Genomic DNA, 20827 nt, shown 5'->3' with positions numbered 1-20827 from the left:
TAATTATATACCGGAGATGCCCAGGTTATACCAGCTGTACATATATAATTATATACAGGAGATGCCCAGGTTATACCGGCTGTACATATATAATTATATACAGGAGATACCCAGGTTATACCGGCTGTACATATATAATTATATACAGGAGATGCCCAGGTTATACCAGCTGTACATATATAATTATACACAGGAGATGCCCAGGTTATACCGGCTGTACATATATAATTATATACAGGAGATACCCAGGTTATACCGGCTGTACATATATAATTATATACAGGAGATACCCAGGTTATACCGGCTGTACATATATAATTATATACAGGAGATGCCCAGGTTATACCGGCTGTACATATATAATTATATACAGGAGATACCCAGGTTATACCGGCTGTACATATATAATTATATACAGGAGATACCCAGGTTATACCGGCTGGACATGTATAATTATATACAGGAGATACCCAGGTTATACCAGCTGTACATATATAATTATACACAGGAGATGCCCAGGTTATACCAGCTGTACATATATAATTATATACAGGAGATGCCCAGGTTATACCGGCTGTACATATATAATTATATACAGGAGATGCCCAGGTTATACCAGCTGTACATATATAATTATATACAGGAGATACCCAGGTTATACCGGCTGTACATATATAATTATACACAGGAGATGCCCAGGTTATACCAGCTGTACATAAATAATTATATACAGGAGATGCCCAGGTTATACCAGCTGTACATATATAATTATATACAGGCGATGCCCAGGTTATACCAGCTGTACATATATAATTATATACAGGCGATGCCCAGGTTATACCAGCATGCTCCATATTGTTATACACTTAGTGATGTGGTTTCCAGTATATCATGGATTTACTAACACTGCTGCGGTGTTTTCCTCTCATGCACCTGGCAGGAGACATGGCCCAGCGTCCGGCCCTTTATCGCCTCCTTCCTGTGGAGCCTCCATTGTGAGCTATCTGCACTTGTTGTCACCGGGGGATGTCACTGAACGCTCTGTAATCATTGCTCCACTATAAGCTGCAGATGGCGCTGTGCTGGGAAAGTATTAGATTCGTACAGATTGTCAGCCTCAGGCCTCGATCACACAGTCAGTATTTTACATCAGTATTTGAAGCCAAAACCAGGAGCGGGTGATAAATACAGAAGAGGTGACGAGTTTCTGTTACACTTTTCCTCTGATTGTTCCTCTCCTGGTTTTGGCTACAAATACGGATGTAAAATACTGATCATGTGAACATGGCCTGAAACAAACGGTTTGGCTGCTGCCTCCATGTATTCTATCTGATGTTAGGCTACGTGCACACGGTGCGTTTCTGCTGCATATACGCAGCACAACTGCATGTGATGTACAGTAGCATTAAAGACTATGTGAAACAAAATCCGCTGTGCACATGCTGCTTTTTTTTCCGCGCGGATTTGGTACAGAATGAAAAAAGCAGAATGTCACTTCTTTTGTGCGCTTTTGCTGCGCACGCTCTGCCTCCTCCTGCGCAGACATGGGGTTTTAGCACACTCTCTGCCTCCTCCTGTACAGACACGGGGTTATAGCGCACGCTCTGCCTCCTCCTGCACAGACACGGGGATATAGCGCACGCTCTGCCTCCTCCTGCACAGACACGGGGTTATAGCGCACTCTCTGCCTCCTCCTGTACAGACACGGGGTTATAGCGCACGCTCTGCCTCCTCCTGTACAGACACAGGGTTATAGCGCACTCTCTGCCTCCTCCTGTACAGACACGGGGTTATAGCGCACTCTCTGCCTCCTCCTGTACAGACACAGGGTTATAGCGCACTCTCTGCCTCCTCCTGTACAGACACGGGGTTATAGCGCACGCTCTGCCTCCTCCTGTAGACGTGGGATTATAGCGCACACTCTGCCTCCTCCTGTACAGACACGGGGTTATAGCGCACTCTCTGCCTCCTCCTGTACAGACACGGGGTTATAGCGCACGCTCTGCCTCCTCCTGTAGATGTGGGATTATAGCGCACGCTCTGCCTCCTCCTGCACAGACACGGGGTTATAGCGCACTCTCTGCCTCCTCCTGTACAGACACAGGGTTATAGCGCACACTCTGCCTCCTCCTGTACAGACACAGGGTTATAGCGCACACTCTGCCTCCTCCTGTACAGACACAGGGTTATAGCGCACTCTCTGCCTCCTCCTGTACAGACACGGGGTTATAGCGCACGCTCTGCCTCCTCCTGTACACACATGGGGTTATAGCGCACGCTCTGCCTCCTCCTGCACAGACATGTTGTTATAGCGCACGCTCTGCCTCCTTCTGTACAGATATGGGGTTATAGCGCACGCTCTGCCTCCTCCTGTACAGACATGGGGTTATAGCGCACTCTCTGCCTCCTCCTGTACAGACATGAGGTTATAGCGCACGCTCTGCCTCCTCCTGTACACACATGGGGTTATAGCGCACACTCTGCCTCCTCCTGTGCAGACATGGGGTAACAGCACAATCTGCCTCCTCCTGTACAGTCACGGGGTTATAGCGCACGCTCTGCCTCCTCCTGTACACACATGGGGTTATAGTGCACGCTCTGCCTCCTCCTGTACAGACATGAGATTATAGCGCACTCTCTGCCTCCTCCTGTACAGACATGGGGTTATAGCACACTCTGCCTCCTCCTGTACACACATGGGGTTATAGCGCACACTCTGCCTCCTCCTGTACAGACACGGGGTTATAGCGCACACTCTGCCTCCTCCTGTACAGACACAGGGTTATAGCGCACGCTCTGCCTCCTCCTGTACACACATGGGGTTATAGCGCACGCTCTGCCTCCTCCTGCACAGACATGTTGTTATAGCGCACGCTCTGCCTCCTTCTGTACAGATATGGGGTTATAGCGCACGCTCTGCCTCCTCCTGTACAGACACGGGGTTATAGCGCACTCTCTGCCTCCTCCTGTACAGACATGAGGTTATAGCGCACGCTCTGCCTCCTCCTGTACACACATGGGGTTATAGCGCACACTCTGCCTCCTCCTGTGCAGACATGGGGTAACAGCACAATCTGCCTCCTCCTGTACAGTCACGGGGTTATAGCGCACGCTCTGCCTCCTCCTGTACACACATGGGGTTATAGTGCACGCTCTGCCTCCTCCTGTACAGACATGAGATTATAGCGCACTCTCTGCCTCCTCCTGTACAGACATGGGGTTATAGCACACTCTGCCTCCTCCTGTACACACATGGGGTTATAGCGCACACTCTGCCTCCTCCTGTACAGACACGGGGTTATAGCGCACACTCTGCCTCCTCCTGTACAGACACAGGGTTATAGCGCACGCTCTGCCTCCTCCTGTACACACATGGGGTTATAGCGCACGCTCTGCCTCCTCCTGTACAGACACGGGGTTATAGTGCACACTCTGCCTCCTCCTGTACAGACACGGGGTTATAGCGCACGCTCTGCCTCCTCCTGTACACACATGGGGTAATAGCGCACACTCTGCCTCCTCCTGTACAGACATGGGGGTTATAGCACACGCTCTGCCTCCTCCTGTACAGACATGGGGTTATAGCGCACACTCTGCCTCATCCTGTACAGACATGGGGTTATAGCGCACACTCTGCCTCCTCCTGTACAGACATGGGGTTATAGCGCACACTCTGCCTCATCCTGTACAGACACGGGGTTATAGCGCACGCTCTGCCTCCTCCTGTACACACACGGGGTTATAGCGCACGCTCTGCCTCCTCCTGTACACACATGGGGTTATAGCGCACGCTCTGCCTCCTCCTGTACAGACACGGGGTTATAGCGCACGCTCTGCCTCCTCCTGTACAGACACGGGGTTATAGCGCACGCTCTGCCTCCTCCTGTACAGACACGGGGTTATAGCACACTCTGCCTCCTCCTGTACAGACACGGGGTTATAGCGCACGCTCTGCCTCCTCCTGTACACACATGGGGTTATAGCGCACACTCTGCCTCATCATGTACAGACACAGGGTTATAGCGCACACTCTGCCTCCTCCTGTACACACATGGGGTTATAGCGCACGCTCTGCCTCCTCCTGTACAGACACGGGGTTATAGCGCACGCTCTGCCTCCTCCTGTACAGACACGGGGTTATAGCGCACGCTCTGCCTCCTCCTGTACAGACATGGGGTTATAGCGCACGCTCTGCCTCCTCCTGTACAGACACGGGGTTATAGCGCACGCTCTGCCTCCTCCTGTACACACATGGGGTTATAGCGCACGCTCTGCCTCCTCCTGTACAGACACGGGGTTATAGCGCACGCTCTGCCTCCTCCTGTACAGACACGGGGTTATAGCGCACGCTCTGCCTCCTCCTGTACAGACACGGGGTTATAGCGCACACTCTGCCTCCTCCTGTACAGACACGGGGTTATAGTGCACACTCTGCCTCCTCCTGTACAGACACGGGGTTATAGCGCACGCTCTGCCTCCTCCTGTACAGACACAGGGTTATAGCGCACGCTCTGCCTCCTCCTGTACAGACACGGGGTTATAGCGCACCCTCTGCCTCCTCCTGTACAGACACGGGGTTATAGCGCACACTCTGCCTCCTCCTGTACAGACACGGGGTTATAGCGCACGCTCTGCCTCCTCCTGTACAGACACAGGGTTATAGCGCACGCTCTGCCTCCTCCTGTACACACATGGGGTTATAGCGCACGCTCTGCCTCCTCCTGTACAGACACGGGGTTATAGCGCACGCTCTGCCTCCTCCTGTACAGACACGGGGTTATAGCGCACGCTCTGCCTCCTCCTGTACAGACACGGGGTTATAGCGCACGCTCTGCCTCCTCCTGTACAGACACGGGGTTATAGCGCACGCTCTGCCTCCTCCTGTACAGACACGGGGTTATAGCGCACGCTCTGCCTCCTCCTGTACACACATGGGGTTATAGTGCACGCTCTGCCTCCTCCTGTACAGACACGGGGTTATAGTGCACGCTCTGCCTCCTCCTGTACAGACATACTACAAATTATTAAAACGGCAGCCGCTGTGGCCAATGCTTTTTTTGTGTGGGTGTAGCTCCTGATTCCAGGGGGCGCTGCTGCTGGGACCACAGTAGATGACATCTCCTAACACTTCATGGATTGGAGATAGCCCCCCAACTTACTTTACAACGTCTCTTTACACACACACGGGGCACATTTACTTCCCTAACACCACCTCTTGTTCTGCCGTGTATCTGTCACACTGCTCACATGAAACAGGTGGATCAGGATGATTTTTGGACACAGTGCTACAAAAAAAATTAAGTGAACCACAAGTACTAAAAAAAAAAATCCCTGTCTTCCGCACATCTGAGGTTACAATGGAATCGTCCAGAAAATCCTCTGTGAGATGCAGAGATCTGTCAGGTCCTGGCCGTTTGTTACAATGTATCAGCAGAGATCTGTCCGGTCCTGGCCGTTTGTTACAATGTATCAGCAGAGATCTGTCCGGTCCTGGCTGTTTGTTACAATGTATCAGCAGAGATCTGTCCGGTCCTGGCTGTTTGTTACAACGTATCAGCAGAGATCTGTCCGGTCTTGGACGTTTGTTACAATGTATCAGCAGAGATCTGTCCGGTCCTGGCCGTTTGTTACAATGTATCAGCAGAGATCTGTCCGGTCCTGGCCGTTTGTTACAATGTATCAGCAGAGATCTGTCCGGTCCTGGCTGTTTGTTACAATGTATCAGCAGAGATCTGTCCGGTCCTGGCCGTTTGTTACAATGTATCAGCAGAGATCTGTCCAGTCCTGGCCGTTTGTTACAATGTATCAGCAGAGATCTGTCCGGTCCTGGCCGTTTGTTACAATGTATCAGCAGAGATCTGTCCGGTCCTGGCTGTTTGTTACAACGTATCAGCAGAGATCTGTCCGGTCCTGGCCGTTTGTTACAACGTATCAGCAGAGATCTGTCCGGTCCTGGCCGTTTGTTACAATGTATCAGCAGAGATCTGTCCGGTCCTGGCCGTTTGTTACAACGTATCAGCAGAGATCTGTCCGGTCCTGGCCGTTTGTTACAACGTATCAGCAGAGATCTGTCCGGTCCTGGCCGTTTGTTACAACGTATCAGCAGAGATCTGTCCTGTAATGGCAGTTTGTTACAATGTATCAGCAGAGATCTGTCCGGTCCTGGCCGTTTGTTACAATGTATCAGCAGAGATCTGTCCTGTAATGGCAGTTTGTTACAATGTTTCAGCAGAGATCTGTCCGGTCCTGGCCGTTTGTTACAATGTATCAGCAGAGATCTGTCCGGTCCTGGCCGTTTGTTACAATGTATCAGCAGAGATCTGTCCGGTCCTGGCCGTTTGTTACAATGTATCAGCAGAGATCTGTCCGGTCCTGGCCGTTTGTTACAATGTATCAGCAGAGATCTGTCCGGTCCTAGTAGTTTGTTACAATGTATCAGCAGAGATCTGTCCGGTCCTGGCCGTTTGTTACAATGTATCAGCAGAGATCTGTCCGGTCCTGGCCGTTTGTTACAATGTATCAGCAGAGATCTGTCCGGTCCTGGCCGTTTGTTACAATGTATCAGCAGAGATCTGTCCGGTCCTGGCTGTTTGTTACAATGTATCAGCAGAGATCTGTCCGGTCCTAGTAGTTTGTTACAATGTATCAGCAGAGATCTGTCCGGTCCTGGCCGTTTGTTACAATGTATCAGCAGAGATCTGTCCGGTCCTAGTAGTTTGTTACAATGTATCAGCAGAGATCTGTCCGGTCCTGGCCGTTTGTTACAATGTATCAGCAGAGATCTGTCCGGTCCTGGCCGTTTGTTACAATGTATCAGCAGAGATCTGTCCGGTCCTGGCCGTTTGTTACAATGTATCAGCAGAGATCTGTCCGGTCCTGGTCGTTTGTTACAATGTATCAGCAGAGATCTGTCCGGTCCTGGCCGTTTGTTACAATGTATCAGCAGAGATCTGTCCTGTAATGGCAGTTTGTTACAATGTTTCAGCAGAGATCTGTCCAGTCCTGGCCGTTTGTTACAATGTATCAGCAGAGATCTGTCCGGTCCTGGTCGTTTGTTACAATGTATCAGCAGAGATCTGTCCGGTCCTGGCCGTTTGTTACAATGTATCAGCAGAGATCTGTCCGGTCCTGGCCGTTTGTTACAATGTATCAGCAGAGATCTGTCCGGTCCTGGCTGTTTGTTACAATGTATCAGCAGAGATCTGTCCGGTCCTAGTAGTTTGTTACAATGTATCAGCAGAGATCTGTCCGGTCCTGGCCGTTTGTTACAATGTATCAGCAGAGATCTGTCCGGTCCTGGTCGTTTGTTACAATGTATCAGCAGAGATCTGTCCGGTCCTGGCCGTTTGTTACAATGTATCAGCAGAGATCTGTCCTGTAATGGCAGTTTGTTACAATGTATCAGCAGAGATCTGTCCGGTCCTGGCCGTTTCTTACAATGTATCAGCAGAGATCTGTCCGGTCCTGGTCGTTTGTTACAATGTATCAGCAGAGATCTGTCCGGTCCTGGCCGTTTGTTACAATGTATCAGCAGAGATCTGTCCGGTCCTGGCCGTTTGTTACAATGTATCAGCAGAGATCTGTCCGGTCCTGGCTGTTTGTTACAATGTATCAGCAGAGATCTGTCCGGTCCTAGTAGTTTGTTACAATGTATCAGCAGAGATCTGTCCGGTCCTGGCCGTTTGTTACAATGTATCAGCAGAGATCTGTCCGGTCCTAGTAGTTTGTTACAATGTATCAGCAGAGATCTGTCCGGTCCTGGCTGTTTGTCACAATGTATCAGCAGAGATCTGTCCGGTCCTGGCCATTTGTTACAATGTATCAGCTGAGATCTGTCCAGTCCTGGCAGTTTGTTACAATGTATCAGCAGAGATCTGTCCGGTCCTGGCTGTTTGTTACAATGTATCAGCAGAGATCTGTCCGGTCCTAGTAGTTTGTTACAATGTATCAGCAGAGATCTGTCCGGTCCTGGCTGTTTGTTACAATGTATCAGCAGAGATCTGTCCGGTCCTAGTAGTTTGTTACAATGTATCAGCAGAGATCTGTCCGGTCCTGGCAGTTTGTTACAATGTATCAGTAGAGATCTGTCCGGTCCTGGCCATTTGTTACAATGTATCAGCTGAGATCTGTCCAGTCCTGGCCATTTGATACAATGTATCAGCTGAGATCTGTCCGGTCCTGGCTGTTTGTCACAATGTATCAGCTGAGATCTGTCCGGTCCTGGCTGTTTGTCACAATGTATCAGCAGAGATCTGTCCGGTCCTGGCCGTTTGTTACAATGTATCAGCTGAGATCTGTCCAGTCCTGGCCATTTGTTACAATGTATCAGCTGAGATCTGTCCGGTCCTGGCTGTTTGTCACAATGTATCAGCAGAGATCTGTCCGGTCCTAGTAGTTTGTTACAATGTATCAGCAGAGATCTGTCCGGTCCTGGCCGTTTGTTACAATGTATCAGCAGAGATCTGTCCGGTCCTGGCCATTTGTTACAATGTATCAGCTGAGATCTGTCTAGTCCTGGCAGTTTGTTACAATGTATCAGCAGAGATCTGTCCGGTCCTGGCTGTTTGTCACAATGTATCAGCAGAGATCTGTCCGGTCCTGGCTGTTTGTTACAATGTATTAGCAGAGATCTGTCCGGTCCTGGCTGTTTGTTACAATGTATCAGACGGTTTAGCAATGATACAGTTGTAACAATGGCTCTGCGGGATTTCAGAGCCTGGGATATTATTTCTATTCACTGTCACCAAGCAGAGATGTTGGGAAACAAGAGTATAATGGAAAGTTGTTGCATTTTCCTTAGATGATGATTACGACATCTGAAGGTTCACGACTGACTTTGTGCCAAAGAAGCTGCTGCCATCCTCCCGTCATCTCACGTATGCCAAGACCTGTCCCAGAAAAGCTCTGCGGCTGACGTCTGCGGGTGACTGGCGGAGCGTGAGGTTAGCAGATAAGTACTATAATCATCTGTGACTCGGAGACAAGCTGCTGCCGTGATGTATGGCATGCCTGCGATAATGCCACGGCGGGCGGGCGGGCATCCACCTGCTACCGGTGAGAGCAAAATACGGATTTTGGCGCAATGGCGTCTGCTGCTTCATACAGTGGCACTGCTCACATCACAAAATACACATCCCCTTTATGTATCAAAAACGAAGAAAAAAACGGAGCAACAACAAGCCACAACAAACATGTAATATTGGAGAATCACAATAAAAACAGATTAGACAAAATCCATACAGAAACAGTACATACAAATAAGACATGAAGGTAAGCAGGGGATGGACGCAGGGTCAAGAAATAGCTGGACCTGGGAAAGCTGGGTGACTAGATATCACTAATGCAGATGAACAATGCTAAATGGAGATCAGTACAAAACCAGTGAGATATATCCATGTGCCGGTACTACCACAAATCATAGCACCCATTCAGAAGCTTACCCATGGTGGGTCCAGGCCACTGCAGCCCCCCGGCAGCCCCTGACGTGCGTTTCGCGTGTTTGCTTTCTCAAAGGGGAATAGATAAAAGAGAAAGCAAACAAGTGAAACGTGCGTCGGGGGCTGCAGTGGTCTGGACCTTCTTAGTATCCCCTTTAAGTATGACAGCTTAAGGTCGGCATGCAAGTGCTCTGTAGCCTGCAACAAATCATGGGCTCTACTCCTCTACATTAATGAGGCTCGGCACAATTCCTGCTCTCAAGCCTGGCAGCCTTCTATAGAAGCTGCCCACCCCACGTCATACCTACAAGACCAGAGGGATCGGGTGGTCATCACTGATGGCAGGGAAGCCAACACGGAGACTGCCATGGCTGTAAAACAATGAGATCTGAGCGCAGGAGCAGCTTTGTTAAAAAAAGAGGTTGTGTTAGGGGAGTGTAGCCTGCAGTGTAAAGAATGGAGGTCTTCATCCAGGTTACGATTTCTACGCTTTATACATACACACATACAGATTTATCCACGCTCCATCAGGAGCGCTACTGATGGTCTCACCTCCCTGCCCTACCAAAGACGCATCCCGCCTTCGAGGACCTTAAAAGGTTAAAAACCAAGCTCCGTGGATGCGGTTTTAACAAGAATGAAAACCGCCATTCTTTACACTGCAGTCTGTGTGGAGAAAACTGTAAAAAGGATGCACAATAGAAGTTTTACAAGACAATGCAGGGGATCGGGGATCAGTCTCAACATATGTCCTGCTGCAAATTCTGATTGCATGAGGCTCCCTCTACTGGTCACAAGCAGCACTGCAGCCAATCACCAATCCTCTGCGGCCCACACCTGGGTAATGCCCCTGCCCCAGACAGCCCTTCCTTCCCCGGGGTGCAGGCTCTATAATCGGATCCCGCAGGATTTATCTTCCCATGACGTTGCTAATCCATTTAGAAGAGTCTGGTAATACATCCCCGTCACCGCTCCATCCGGCCGCCGACTTAGAAAGCAGATTTCGTGCCCAGGACTATATTTACCCTCCTATTTTTAGAGTAAAATGATGTTCGCTGCTCGGTGTCTTTTCTCCCCCGAGGATCGGCGGCTGCTAAGATCCAAAACGAATTCACACGAAAGTCACCGAGGAGGAAAGTTGTCATTGAAACAAAAGAGTTTTCTGCTGAAGCGAGTGAATGCGATCCCTGGACCGAAAGGAAAAACAAGAGCCGGCATTCACTTCACCTCTCGCTTCTTGGGGGATGGGAAAACGCAGAGACGAAAAACCTCAAGGCAATGTAACATGGGAAAAAAAATACGCAAAGCAGCTGAACCGAGAAACGGCAGAGACCAAGCAGCGGCTGCAATCCTCCACGCGGGAGGACACCGGCGGACTGCGGCCCTATCACCTGCCCGCACTGCGGGGCGCCACGGATATTAGGACCGAGATCTGAATAATTCTACACTAACATGAGCACATATAAAACAGTCTCACGTCTGCGCTCATCCACCGCCTCATTGTAGCCCTGCACATTCCTCCCCTGAAATACTCTGCGCTGCTGCTATTAGTTCTGCCATCTGATTCCTGAATCCTTCCACTCAGTGATCGTATTCACTACACTCATCACAACAAGAGCAAACGAGACCATTACCTGCTCTCAGGCGATGCACGATGAAGGTGAATCCCGTAGTGCGAGGCTGCAGGACGTACTCATACTTCTCCAGCGCATTCTTTTCAGCAAATTCATGGCTGCGAGCTTTGGTGTTATCTTAAACAAAAACAGTAATAATACATTTCATCTTTTCACAGATCAGACAAAATATAAAAACCTTCAAACACAGAAAAAACAGTATAACAAACGTGCAAAAATGCTCTGTTGTAAAAAATATATAACAGTAAACAGCAAGTGCTAGTAAAAAGATGATAACAAAAACAGGGTGTTTAGTTGATACGTTTTTTTGCAAAAAATATAAAAACCTTGTATTATACTCCAGAGCTGCGCTCACTATTCTGCTGGTGCAGTCACTGTGCACATACATTACATTACTGATCCTGAGTTACATCCTGTATTAAACCCCAGAGCTGCACTCACTATTCTGCTGGTGCAGTCACTGTGCACATACATAACTGATCCTGAGTTACAGCCTGTATTATACCCCAGAGCTGCACTCACTATTCTGCTGGTGCAGTCGCTGTGTACATACATTACATAACTGATCCTGAGTTACATCCTGTATTATACCCCAGAGCTGCACTCACTATTCTGCTGGTGCAGTCGCTGTGTACATACATTACATTACTGATCCTGAGTTACATCCTGTATTATACTCCAGAGCTGCACTCACTATTCTGCTGGTGCAGTCACTGTGTACATACATAACTGATCCTGAGTTACAGCCTGTATTATACCCCAGAGCTGCACTCACTATTCTGCTGGTGTAGTCGCTGTGTACATACATTACATTACTGATCCTGAGTTACATCCTGTATTATACTGCAGAGCTGCACTCACTATTCTGCTGGTGCAGTCACTGTGTACATACATAACTGATCCTGAGTTACAGCCTGTATTATACCCCAGAGCTGCACTCACTATTCTGCTGGTGCAGTCGCTGTGTACATACATTACTGATCCTGAGTTACCTCCTGTATTATACCCCAGAGCTGCACTCACTATTCTACTGGTGCAGTCACTGTGTACATACATTACATTACTGATCCTGAGTTACATCCTGTATTATACTCCAGAGCTGCACTCACTATTCTGCTGGTGCAGTCACTGTGTACATACATTACTGATCCTGAGTTACCTCCTGTATTATACCCCAGAGCTGCACTCACTATTCTACTGGTGCAGTCACTGTGTACATACATTACTGATTCTGAGTTACATCCTGTATTATACTCCAGAGCTGCACTCACTATTCTGCTGGTGCAATCACTGTGTACATACATTACATTACTGATCCTGAGTTACATCCTGTATTATACCCCAGAGCTGCACTCACTATTCTGCTGGTGCAGTCACTGTGTACATACATTACATTACTGATTCTGAGTTACATCCTGTTTTATAATCCAGAGCTGCACTCACTATTCTGCTGGTGCAGTCACTGTGTGCATATATTACATTACTGATCCTGAGTTACATCCTGTATTATACTCCAGAGCTGCACTCACTTTTCTGCTGGTGCAGTCACTGTGTGCATATATTACATTACTGATCCTGAGTTACATCCTGTATTATACTCCAGAGCTGCACTCACTATTCTGCTGGTGCAGTCACTGTGTGCATATATTACATTACTGATCCTGAGTTACATCCTGTATTATACTCCAGAGCTGCACTCACTATTCTGCTGGTGCAGTCACTGTGTGCATATATTACATTACTGATCCTGAGTTACATCCTGTATTATACTCCAGAGCTGCACTCACTATTCTGCTGGTGCAGTCACTGTGTACATACATTACATTACTGATCTTGAGTTACATCCTGTATTATACCTCAGAGCTGCACTCACTATTCTGCTGGTGCAGTCACTGTGTACATACATTACATTACTGATCCTGAATTACATCCTGTGTTATACCCTCGAGCTGCACTCACTATTCTGCTGGTGCGTCACTGTGTACATACATTACATTACTGATCCTGAGTTACATCCTGTATTATACTCCAGAGCTGCACTCACTATTCTGCTGGTGCAGTCACTGTGTACATACATTACATTACTGATCCTGAGTTACCTCCTGTATTATACCCCAGAGCTGCACTCACTATTCTGCTGGTGTAGTCGCTGTGTACATACATTACATTACTGATCCTGAGTTACATCCTGTATTATACTGCAGAGCTGCACTCACTATTCTGCTGGTGCAGTCACTGTGTACATACATTACATTACTGATCCTGAGTTACAGCCTGTATTATACCCCAGAGCTGCACTCACTATTCTGCTGGTGCAGTCACTGTGTACATACATTACTGATCCTGAGTTACAGCCTGTATTATACCCCAGAGCTGCACTCACTATTCTGCTGGTGTAGTCGCTGTGTACATACATTACATTACTGATCCTGAGTTACATCCTGTATTATACTGCAGAGCTGCACTCACTATTCTGCTGGTGCAGTCACTGTGTACATACATTACATAACTGATCCTGAGTTACAGCCTGTATTATACCCCAGAGCTGCACTCACTATTCTGCTGGTGCAGTCGCTGTGTACATACATTACTGATCCTGAGTTACCTCCTGTATTATACCCCAGAGCTGCACTCACTATTCTACTGGTGCAGTCACTGTGTACATACATTACATTACTGATCCTGAGTTACATCCTGTATTATACTCCAGAGCTGCACTCACTATTCTGCTGGTGCAGTCACTGTGTACATACATTACTGATCCTGAGTTACCTCCTGTATTATACCCCAGAGCTGCACTCACTATTCTACTGGTGCAGTCACTGTGTACATACATTACATTACTGATTCTGAGTTACATCCTGTATTATACTCCAGAGCTGCACTCACTATTCTGCTGGTGCAATCACTGTGTACATACATTACATTACTGATCCTGAGTTACATCCTGTATTATACCCCAGAGCTGCACTCACTATTCTGCTGGTGCAGTCACTGTGTACATACATTACATTACTGATTCTGAGTTACATCCTGTTTTATAATCCAGAGCTGCACTCACTATTCTGCTGGTGCAGTCACTGTGTGCATATATTACATTACTGATCCTGAGTTACATCCTGTATTATACTCCAGAGCTGCACTCACTTTTCTGCTGGTGCAGTCACTGTGTGCATATATTACATTACTGATCCTGAGTTACATCCTGTATTATACTCCAGAGCTGCACTCACTATTCTGCTGGTGCAGTCACTGTGTGCATATATTACATTACTGATCCTGAGTTACATCCTGTATTATACTCCAGAGCTGCACTCACTATTCTGCTGGTGCAGTCACTGTGTGCATATATTACATTACTGATCCTGAGTTACATCCTGTATTATACTCCAGAGCTGCACTCACTATTCTGCTGGTGCAGTCACTGTGTACATACATTACATTACTGATCCTGAGTTACATCCTGTATTATACCTCAGAGCTGCACTCACTATTCTGCTGGTGCGTCACTGTGTACATACATTACATTACTGATCCTGAGTTACATCCTGTATTATACTCCAGAGCTGCACTCACTATTCTGCTGGTGCAGTCACTGTGTACATACATTACATTACTGATCCTGAGTTACCTCCTGTATTATACCCCAGAGCTGCACTCACTATTCTGCTGGTGCAGTCACTGTGTGCATACATTACATTACTGATCCTGAATTACATCCTGTGTTATACCCTAGAGCTGCACTCACTATTCTGCTGGTGCAGTCACTGTGTACATACATACATTACTGATCCTGAGTTACCTCCTGTGTTATACCCCAGAGCTGCACTCACTATTCTGCAGGGACATCTGCACATCATCCCCTCTGCTCTGCCCGGTGTCACTCTGGCTCAGTAACAACAGATTTGTGCGTCCTGACGATGCGTCTCGCTCCACATTACTTGGCAGGACAGACTGCAGCTAACAGAGGCCGGTTCTGGCAGCTGCTCCCCTCATTCAGCAGGAGCGCTCACTGCATCTTGTAATGAGCTCAGAGCTGCAGTTGCTTCTGGCACAATGCTGATAACTGGAGAACGGTGATTAATGGCCGACTGCGCCAACAGCCATGAATCAATGGAAAACGCTGTGCCTGCTCCAAGAGCGAGACGTACGGAAAATCAGGAAAATAGAGATAGACGGGGGATGAGATACCACGAGGTTCTGCAGCAGCTGGGGCGTGTAGTGGCTGAGGTTATGTTTGCAGTATGAGGTTCTGCAGCAGCTGAGCTGTATGTTATGAGTATGACTGGGGGACGGGGACTCTAATCTCGGATTGTTCCGGCAGGGGCGTCTGCCGTCACACAGTCCGTCGTTGCAGTATTACTCCCCGGTGTGATCGGAACTTTCCACGACTTTTCTCGGTCATTACTTCTACAGGTGGAAAGAGAAATATTCCGAATAATGACGGAAAAAGATTCCCTGGAGAAAACGAGGCATCGGCCCTTCCGATAATATTTCCTACTCATGGCAAAAGCGCTGCCCTTAGTCTGCGGATACAGAACTGCACACGTGAATTACGAATACAGCTCTGAGGGCGACTTCACGGTGTCAGGAGAGTGGTGCGGCCAGTGCACTCACTACAGGCGCAGTTATGGGATGTCTGGACGTTCATCGGCTCTGAGGCTTTATGATTGTTTGACATTTGCTTCTTCTCTTTGTTAATGAGCTGTTGACAACATGCGCCAACTGACCGTCATGGCCACTTCATACAATCTGTACTCCGCTCCCAACTCACGCTGCAGTGCACGTGCGAGCTACGCCGTCCTCCGTTTGCACCGCACCGCTCGTCATCTAGATATCCTCTGCGTATGCCCGGGAGCACTGAACTTGGTGGCGCGCATGCGCAGTCTGGACTTGATGGCTGAGCTTTGCTGGAGGTGTGGTGCACACGCACTGCTGGAGCAACACCATTGGGTAATGAGTCCATGTGACCACTCGCCACGGTTACTTTTAGGTCCTTCGAAGCACCATCTCTATACACCGCCATTTGAGAAAGCAAGGTCAACATCCACGAGAAACGCGCGCCGGGGATGGGGATTCGCACACCCGATTTTCTGATCTTCTGAGCGCTTTCCTCTACTGCAGGGTGAGATGCGGTGATATTTCTATGGAGAATTTCTGAACGACCATTGGCATATTGCAGAGTCAGATCTCAATTGTACGGTGTCATTCCCTTGGTCTTTGTATTTTTTCACCCTCGGCGAACTGTGTACTCGTATGTACTAGTCAGTTCTAATAGCGATTGTCTCTGCAACAGCAGTCTGACAATAAATGGCTTCACCCAACCACTAACCATGAGCGGGGAAAAAGGTTTGGTGTCATCATTCATATTCACCGAAAAAAGGCCAAGAAAGCAAAAATTCTACCGGGGTGTGTAAACTTTTGAGCACAACTGTTTGTGTATACAACTAGCAGAGAGGAAGAGTGTCTACACAAGGGATTCACACTCTCCAAAAATTATAAGAAATATGTAAAAGCAAAATGAAACATCCGAATTTTCAGAATAGAGAATAAACAAAAAGATGCAGAATAGTGAGTGCAGCTCTGGAGTAGAATACAGGATGTAACTCAGGATCAGTAATGTAATGTATGTAGACAGTGACTGCACCAGCAGAATAGTGAGTGCAGCTCTGGAGTAGAATACAGGATGTAACTCAGGATCAGTAATGTAATGTATGTAGACAGTGACTGCACCAGCAGAATAGTGAGTGCAGCTCTGGAGTATAATACAGGATGTAACTCAGGATCAGTAATGTAATGTATGTACACAGTGACTGCACCAGCAGAATAGTGAGCGCAGCTCTGCAGTAAAATACAGGATGTAACTCAGAATCAGTAATGTAATGTATGTACACAGTGACAGCACCAGTAGAATAGTGAGTGCAGCTCTGGGGTATAATACAGGATGTAACTCAGGATCAGTAATGTAATGTATGTACATAGTGACTGCACCAGCAGAATAGTGAGTGCAGCTCTGGAGTATAATACAGGAGGTAACTCAGGATCAGTAATGTAATGTATGTACACAGTGACAGCACCAGTAGAATAGTGAGTGCAGCTCTGGAGTATAATAAAGGATGTAACTCAGGATCAGTAATGTAATGTATGTACACAGTGACTGCACCAGCAGAATAGTGAGTGCAGCTCTGGGGTATAATACAGAATGTAACTCAGGATCAGTAATGTAATGTATGTACACAGTGACTGCACCAGCAGAATAGTGAGTGCAGCTCTGGGGTATAATACAGAATGTAACTCAGGATCAGTAATGTAATGTATGTACACAGTGACAGCACCAGTAGAATAGTGAGTGCAGCTCTGGGGTATAATACAGGATGTAACTCAGGATCAGTAATGTAATGTATGTACATAGTGACTGCACCAGCAGAATAGTGAGTGCAGCTCTGGAGTATAATACAGGAGGTAACTCAGGATCAGTAATGTAATGTATGTACACAGTGACAGCACCAGTAGAATAGTGAGTGCAGCTCTGGGGTATAATACAGGATGTAACTCAGGATCAGTAATGTAATGTATGTACACAGTGACTGCACCAGCAGAATAGTGAGTGCAGCTCTGGGGTATAATACAGAATGTAACTCAGGATCAGTAATGTAATGTATGTACACAGTGACTGCACCAGCAGAATAGTGAGTGCAGCTCTGGAGTATAATACCGGATGTAACTCAGGATCAGTAATGTAATGTATGTACACAGTGACTGCACCAGCAGAATAGTGAGTGCAGCTCTGGGGTATAATACAGGATGTAACTCAGGATAAGTAATGTAATGTATGTACACAGTGACTGCACCAGCAGAATAGTGAGTGCAGCTCTGGGGTATAATACAGGATGTAACTCAGGATCAGTAATGTAATGTATGTACACAGTGACTGCACCAGCAGAAGAGTGAGTGCAGCTCTGGAGTATAATACAGGATGTAACTCAGGATCAGTAATGTATGTACACAGTGACTGCACCAGCAGAATAGTGAGTGCAGCTCTGGAGTATAATAAAGGAGTTAACTCAGGACATGAAGCCAAAATCTCAGGAGGCTAGCGAGGGAGTAGAGGGCACACAACCTACCCAGCAGTGCTTGATAGAGATATGTGGGATCTCTATGTATATTACACTCCTAGATATATATGTGTGCATATATTATATATGTTTAGTAGTGTGGCTTGTGTTTCGAGCCTTCTGCCTCCTCGCTCTTCTTCGTAAGCTCATCGTGTCTGGAGTAATTATCTTCCCGTCATTATAGCGCTGTCATTTCGGTAGATTTAGGGGCACGGGATGGCAGGAACGCGCTGTCCTGTTGTGACGTTGAATATCCATCCTGCCCACAATAACCTGCCTGTAAATAGCTCAGTGCCGCAGATTTAAAGATTTGGCCGCATTTTAATGAATCTGCGGCTGAAGTATTCCAGGAAAAAGCATCGGACACTGCGGATGGTTTCACGCGGTCAAACGGAGAGAGAGAAAAAAAAAAAGTCAATAAATCAGACTGAGGCCGAGCAGAGACATTGTGTACTGGAGGAGCGAGAAGAACATCAATTATAGCCGAGGCGACAAAACGCGCATTCCACTTAAGGGTCTGGCATGAGGCTCTAGCGCTGAGCCAACGCGCTGACGGGAATAACAAGCAACCATGGGGTTAATATATGATCCCTAATGGTGTGGGGTAACTTCTGTAATGGCCCAGGAAAGAAGAGGGGGACATTGTCAAAATTTGGTGGTCCCCTTACTGGTGAAGTACGGTAGAAGAGACTTAACATTTAGTTTATGCGTGTTCTTGGGTAACAAAAAGGGAGTCAATATACAAATTCCTGGTGGTCTAGGGTAATGTGCCCTTCATTGATGGTCTAGAGGAAAAGTGGGTTTAGTATATTATTCCCTGGTGGTCTGGTGTAGGGTCACCTTGTTTGTTCTTGGGTAGAAAATAATTAGCCCGATGTTCCCTGGTGGTCTAGAGTATTTTCCCCCTCCATAGGTTTTAGGATAGAAGAGGGATAAGCATGTTATTCCCTGGTGGTCTAGGGTAATGCCCCTCCATTTATGGTCCAAGGAAAAAATAGGCAAGTGTGTGTTATTCCCTGGTGGTCTAGAAAAATGCCCCCCTCCTTGCTGATCAACGGTAGAAGATTAGCGTTATTATCTGGTGGTTTAGGATAATGTCCACTCCATTGTATACAAGGAAGAACTGAAACTAGTGTGTTATTCCCTGGTGGTCTAGGGTAGAATGGGCATTGGTGACTCATTTCCAGGTTAATGCCCCTTCCATTGGGTGTAGGATAGAAGAAGGGCTAGTGTATTAAACCATAGTGGTCTAACACAATGCTACCTTCATTGCTAGTCTACGGAAGAAGAAGGGGTAGTGTGTTAGTCCTTGGTGGTCTAGGGTAGAAAAGGAATTAGTTTGATATACCCTGGTGGTCTGGGGTCATGCCCCCTCCAAATGTTCTAGGGTAGAAGTGGAATAAGTGTGTTATTCCCTGGTGGTCTAAGGTCATGGCCCTCCATTAATGGCCTAACGCAGAAAAGAGTTAAGTATGTTATTCCCTGGTGGTCAAGAAAAAAGAAAAAAAAAAAAAAAAAAAAAAAGGAGGGGTTTCACGTGTTATTCCCTGGTGGTAGAGCATAATGCCCACCCATTGTGTAGAGGAAAGAACTGAGGCTAGTGTGTTATTCCCTGGTGGTCCAGTGTAGAATAGGTGTTGGGTGTGTTATTCCCTGGTGGTCTGGTGTAGAATAGGTGTTGGGTGTGTGATTCCCTGGTGGTCTGGTGTAGAATAGGTGTTGGGTGTGTTATTCCCTGGTGGTCCAGTGTAGAATAGGTGTTGGGTGTGTTATTCCCTGGTGGTCTAGTGTACAATAGGTGTTGGGTGTGTTATTCCCTGGTGGTCCAGTGTAGAATAGGTGTTGGGTGTGTTATTCCCTGGTGGTCCAGTGTAGAATAGGTGTTGGGTGTGTTATTCCCTGGTGGTCTGGTGTAGAATAGGTGTTGGGTGTGTTATTCCCTGGTGGTCCAGTGTAGAATAGGTGTTGGGTGTGTTATTCCCTGGTGGTCTAGTGTACAATAGGTGTTGGGTGTTATATTCCCTGATTTTCTCCTTCTCCATTGGGTCTAGGGTAGAAGAGGGGCTAGTGTGCCATTCTATTGTGGTCAAATACAAAACCCCCTCCAAATAAGTGTTGAGAAGAAAACAGGTTACTGTGCTAATCCATAGTGGTCTAGCACAATGCTCCCTCCATTGTTGGTACATTGATGAAGGGTTAAGTGCATTATTTCCTGGTGGTCTAGGGTAGAAAATGAATTAGTTTAATGTTCCCTGGTGGGCTAGTCATGACCCCTGCATAGGTTCTAGGGTAGAAGACGGCCATGTGTGTTATTCCCTGGTGGTCTGGCGTCATGTCCCCTGTATAGGTTCTAGGATAGAAGTGGGCCAAGTTTGCTATTGCCTAGTGGTCAAGAAAAATGGCCCCTTTATTGTTGGTCAACGGTAGCAGATGGGTTGGTGTTTTTCCATGGTGGACCAGGATAATAGTCCTCCATTGTGTATGGGGTCTAGACGGGATTCGTTTTCATGTTAGTCACTGATGGTTTACGATAATACCCACACCATTGTGTAGAGGGAAGAACTGAAGCTGGTGTTTTATTCCCTGGTGGTCTATTCTTTAATGGTCCAGTATGAAGCCCCCCATCATTTAGGTCTTGATA

At 47.3% G+C, this 20827-nt stretch overlaps 1 protein-coding gene across 1 annotated transcript in view; it reads right to left on the bottom strand.

Annotated features, from left to right (window-relative positions):
- Positions 1-20827, bottom strand: part of LCLAT1 (lysocardiolipin acyltransferase 1) — a 116570-nt gene that overhangs the window by 38420 nt on the left and 57323 nt on the right. The window contains exon 5 of the mRNA XM_073556359.1: positions 11072-11188. Within this exon, the coding sequence (XP_073412460.1) occupies positions 11072-11188 (117 nt within the window). The remainder of the gene's footprint in view (positions 1-11071; positions 11189-20827) is intronic.

The sequence above is a fragment of the Dendrobates tinctorius genome, unplaced genomic scaffold (genome assembly GCF_039654945.1).
Source record: "Dendrobates tinctorius isolate UK_male_01 unplaced genomic scaffold, ASM3965494v1 ptg000232l, whole genome shotgun sequence".
Taxonomy (NCBI): Eukaryota; Metazoa; Chordata; class Amphibia; order Anura; family Dendrobatidae; genus Dendrobates; species Dendrobates tinctorius.
Note: the sequence above shows the minus strand (reverse complement) of the source record. Positions and strands in the feature narration are given on the sequence as shown.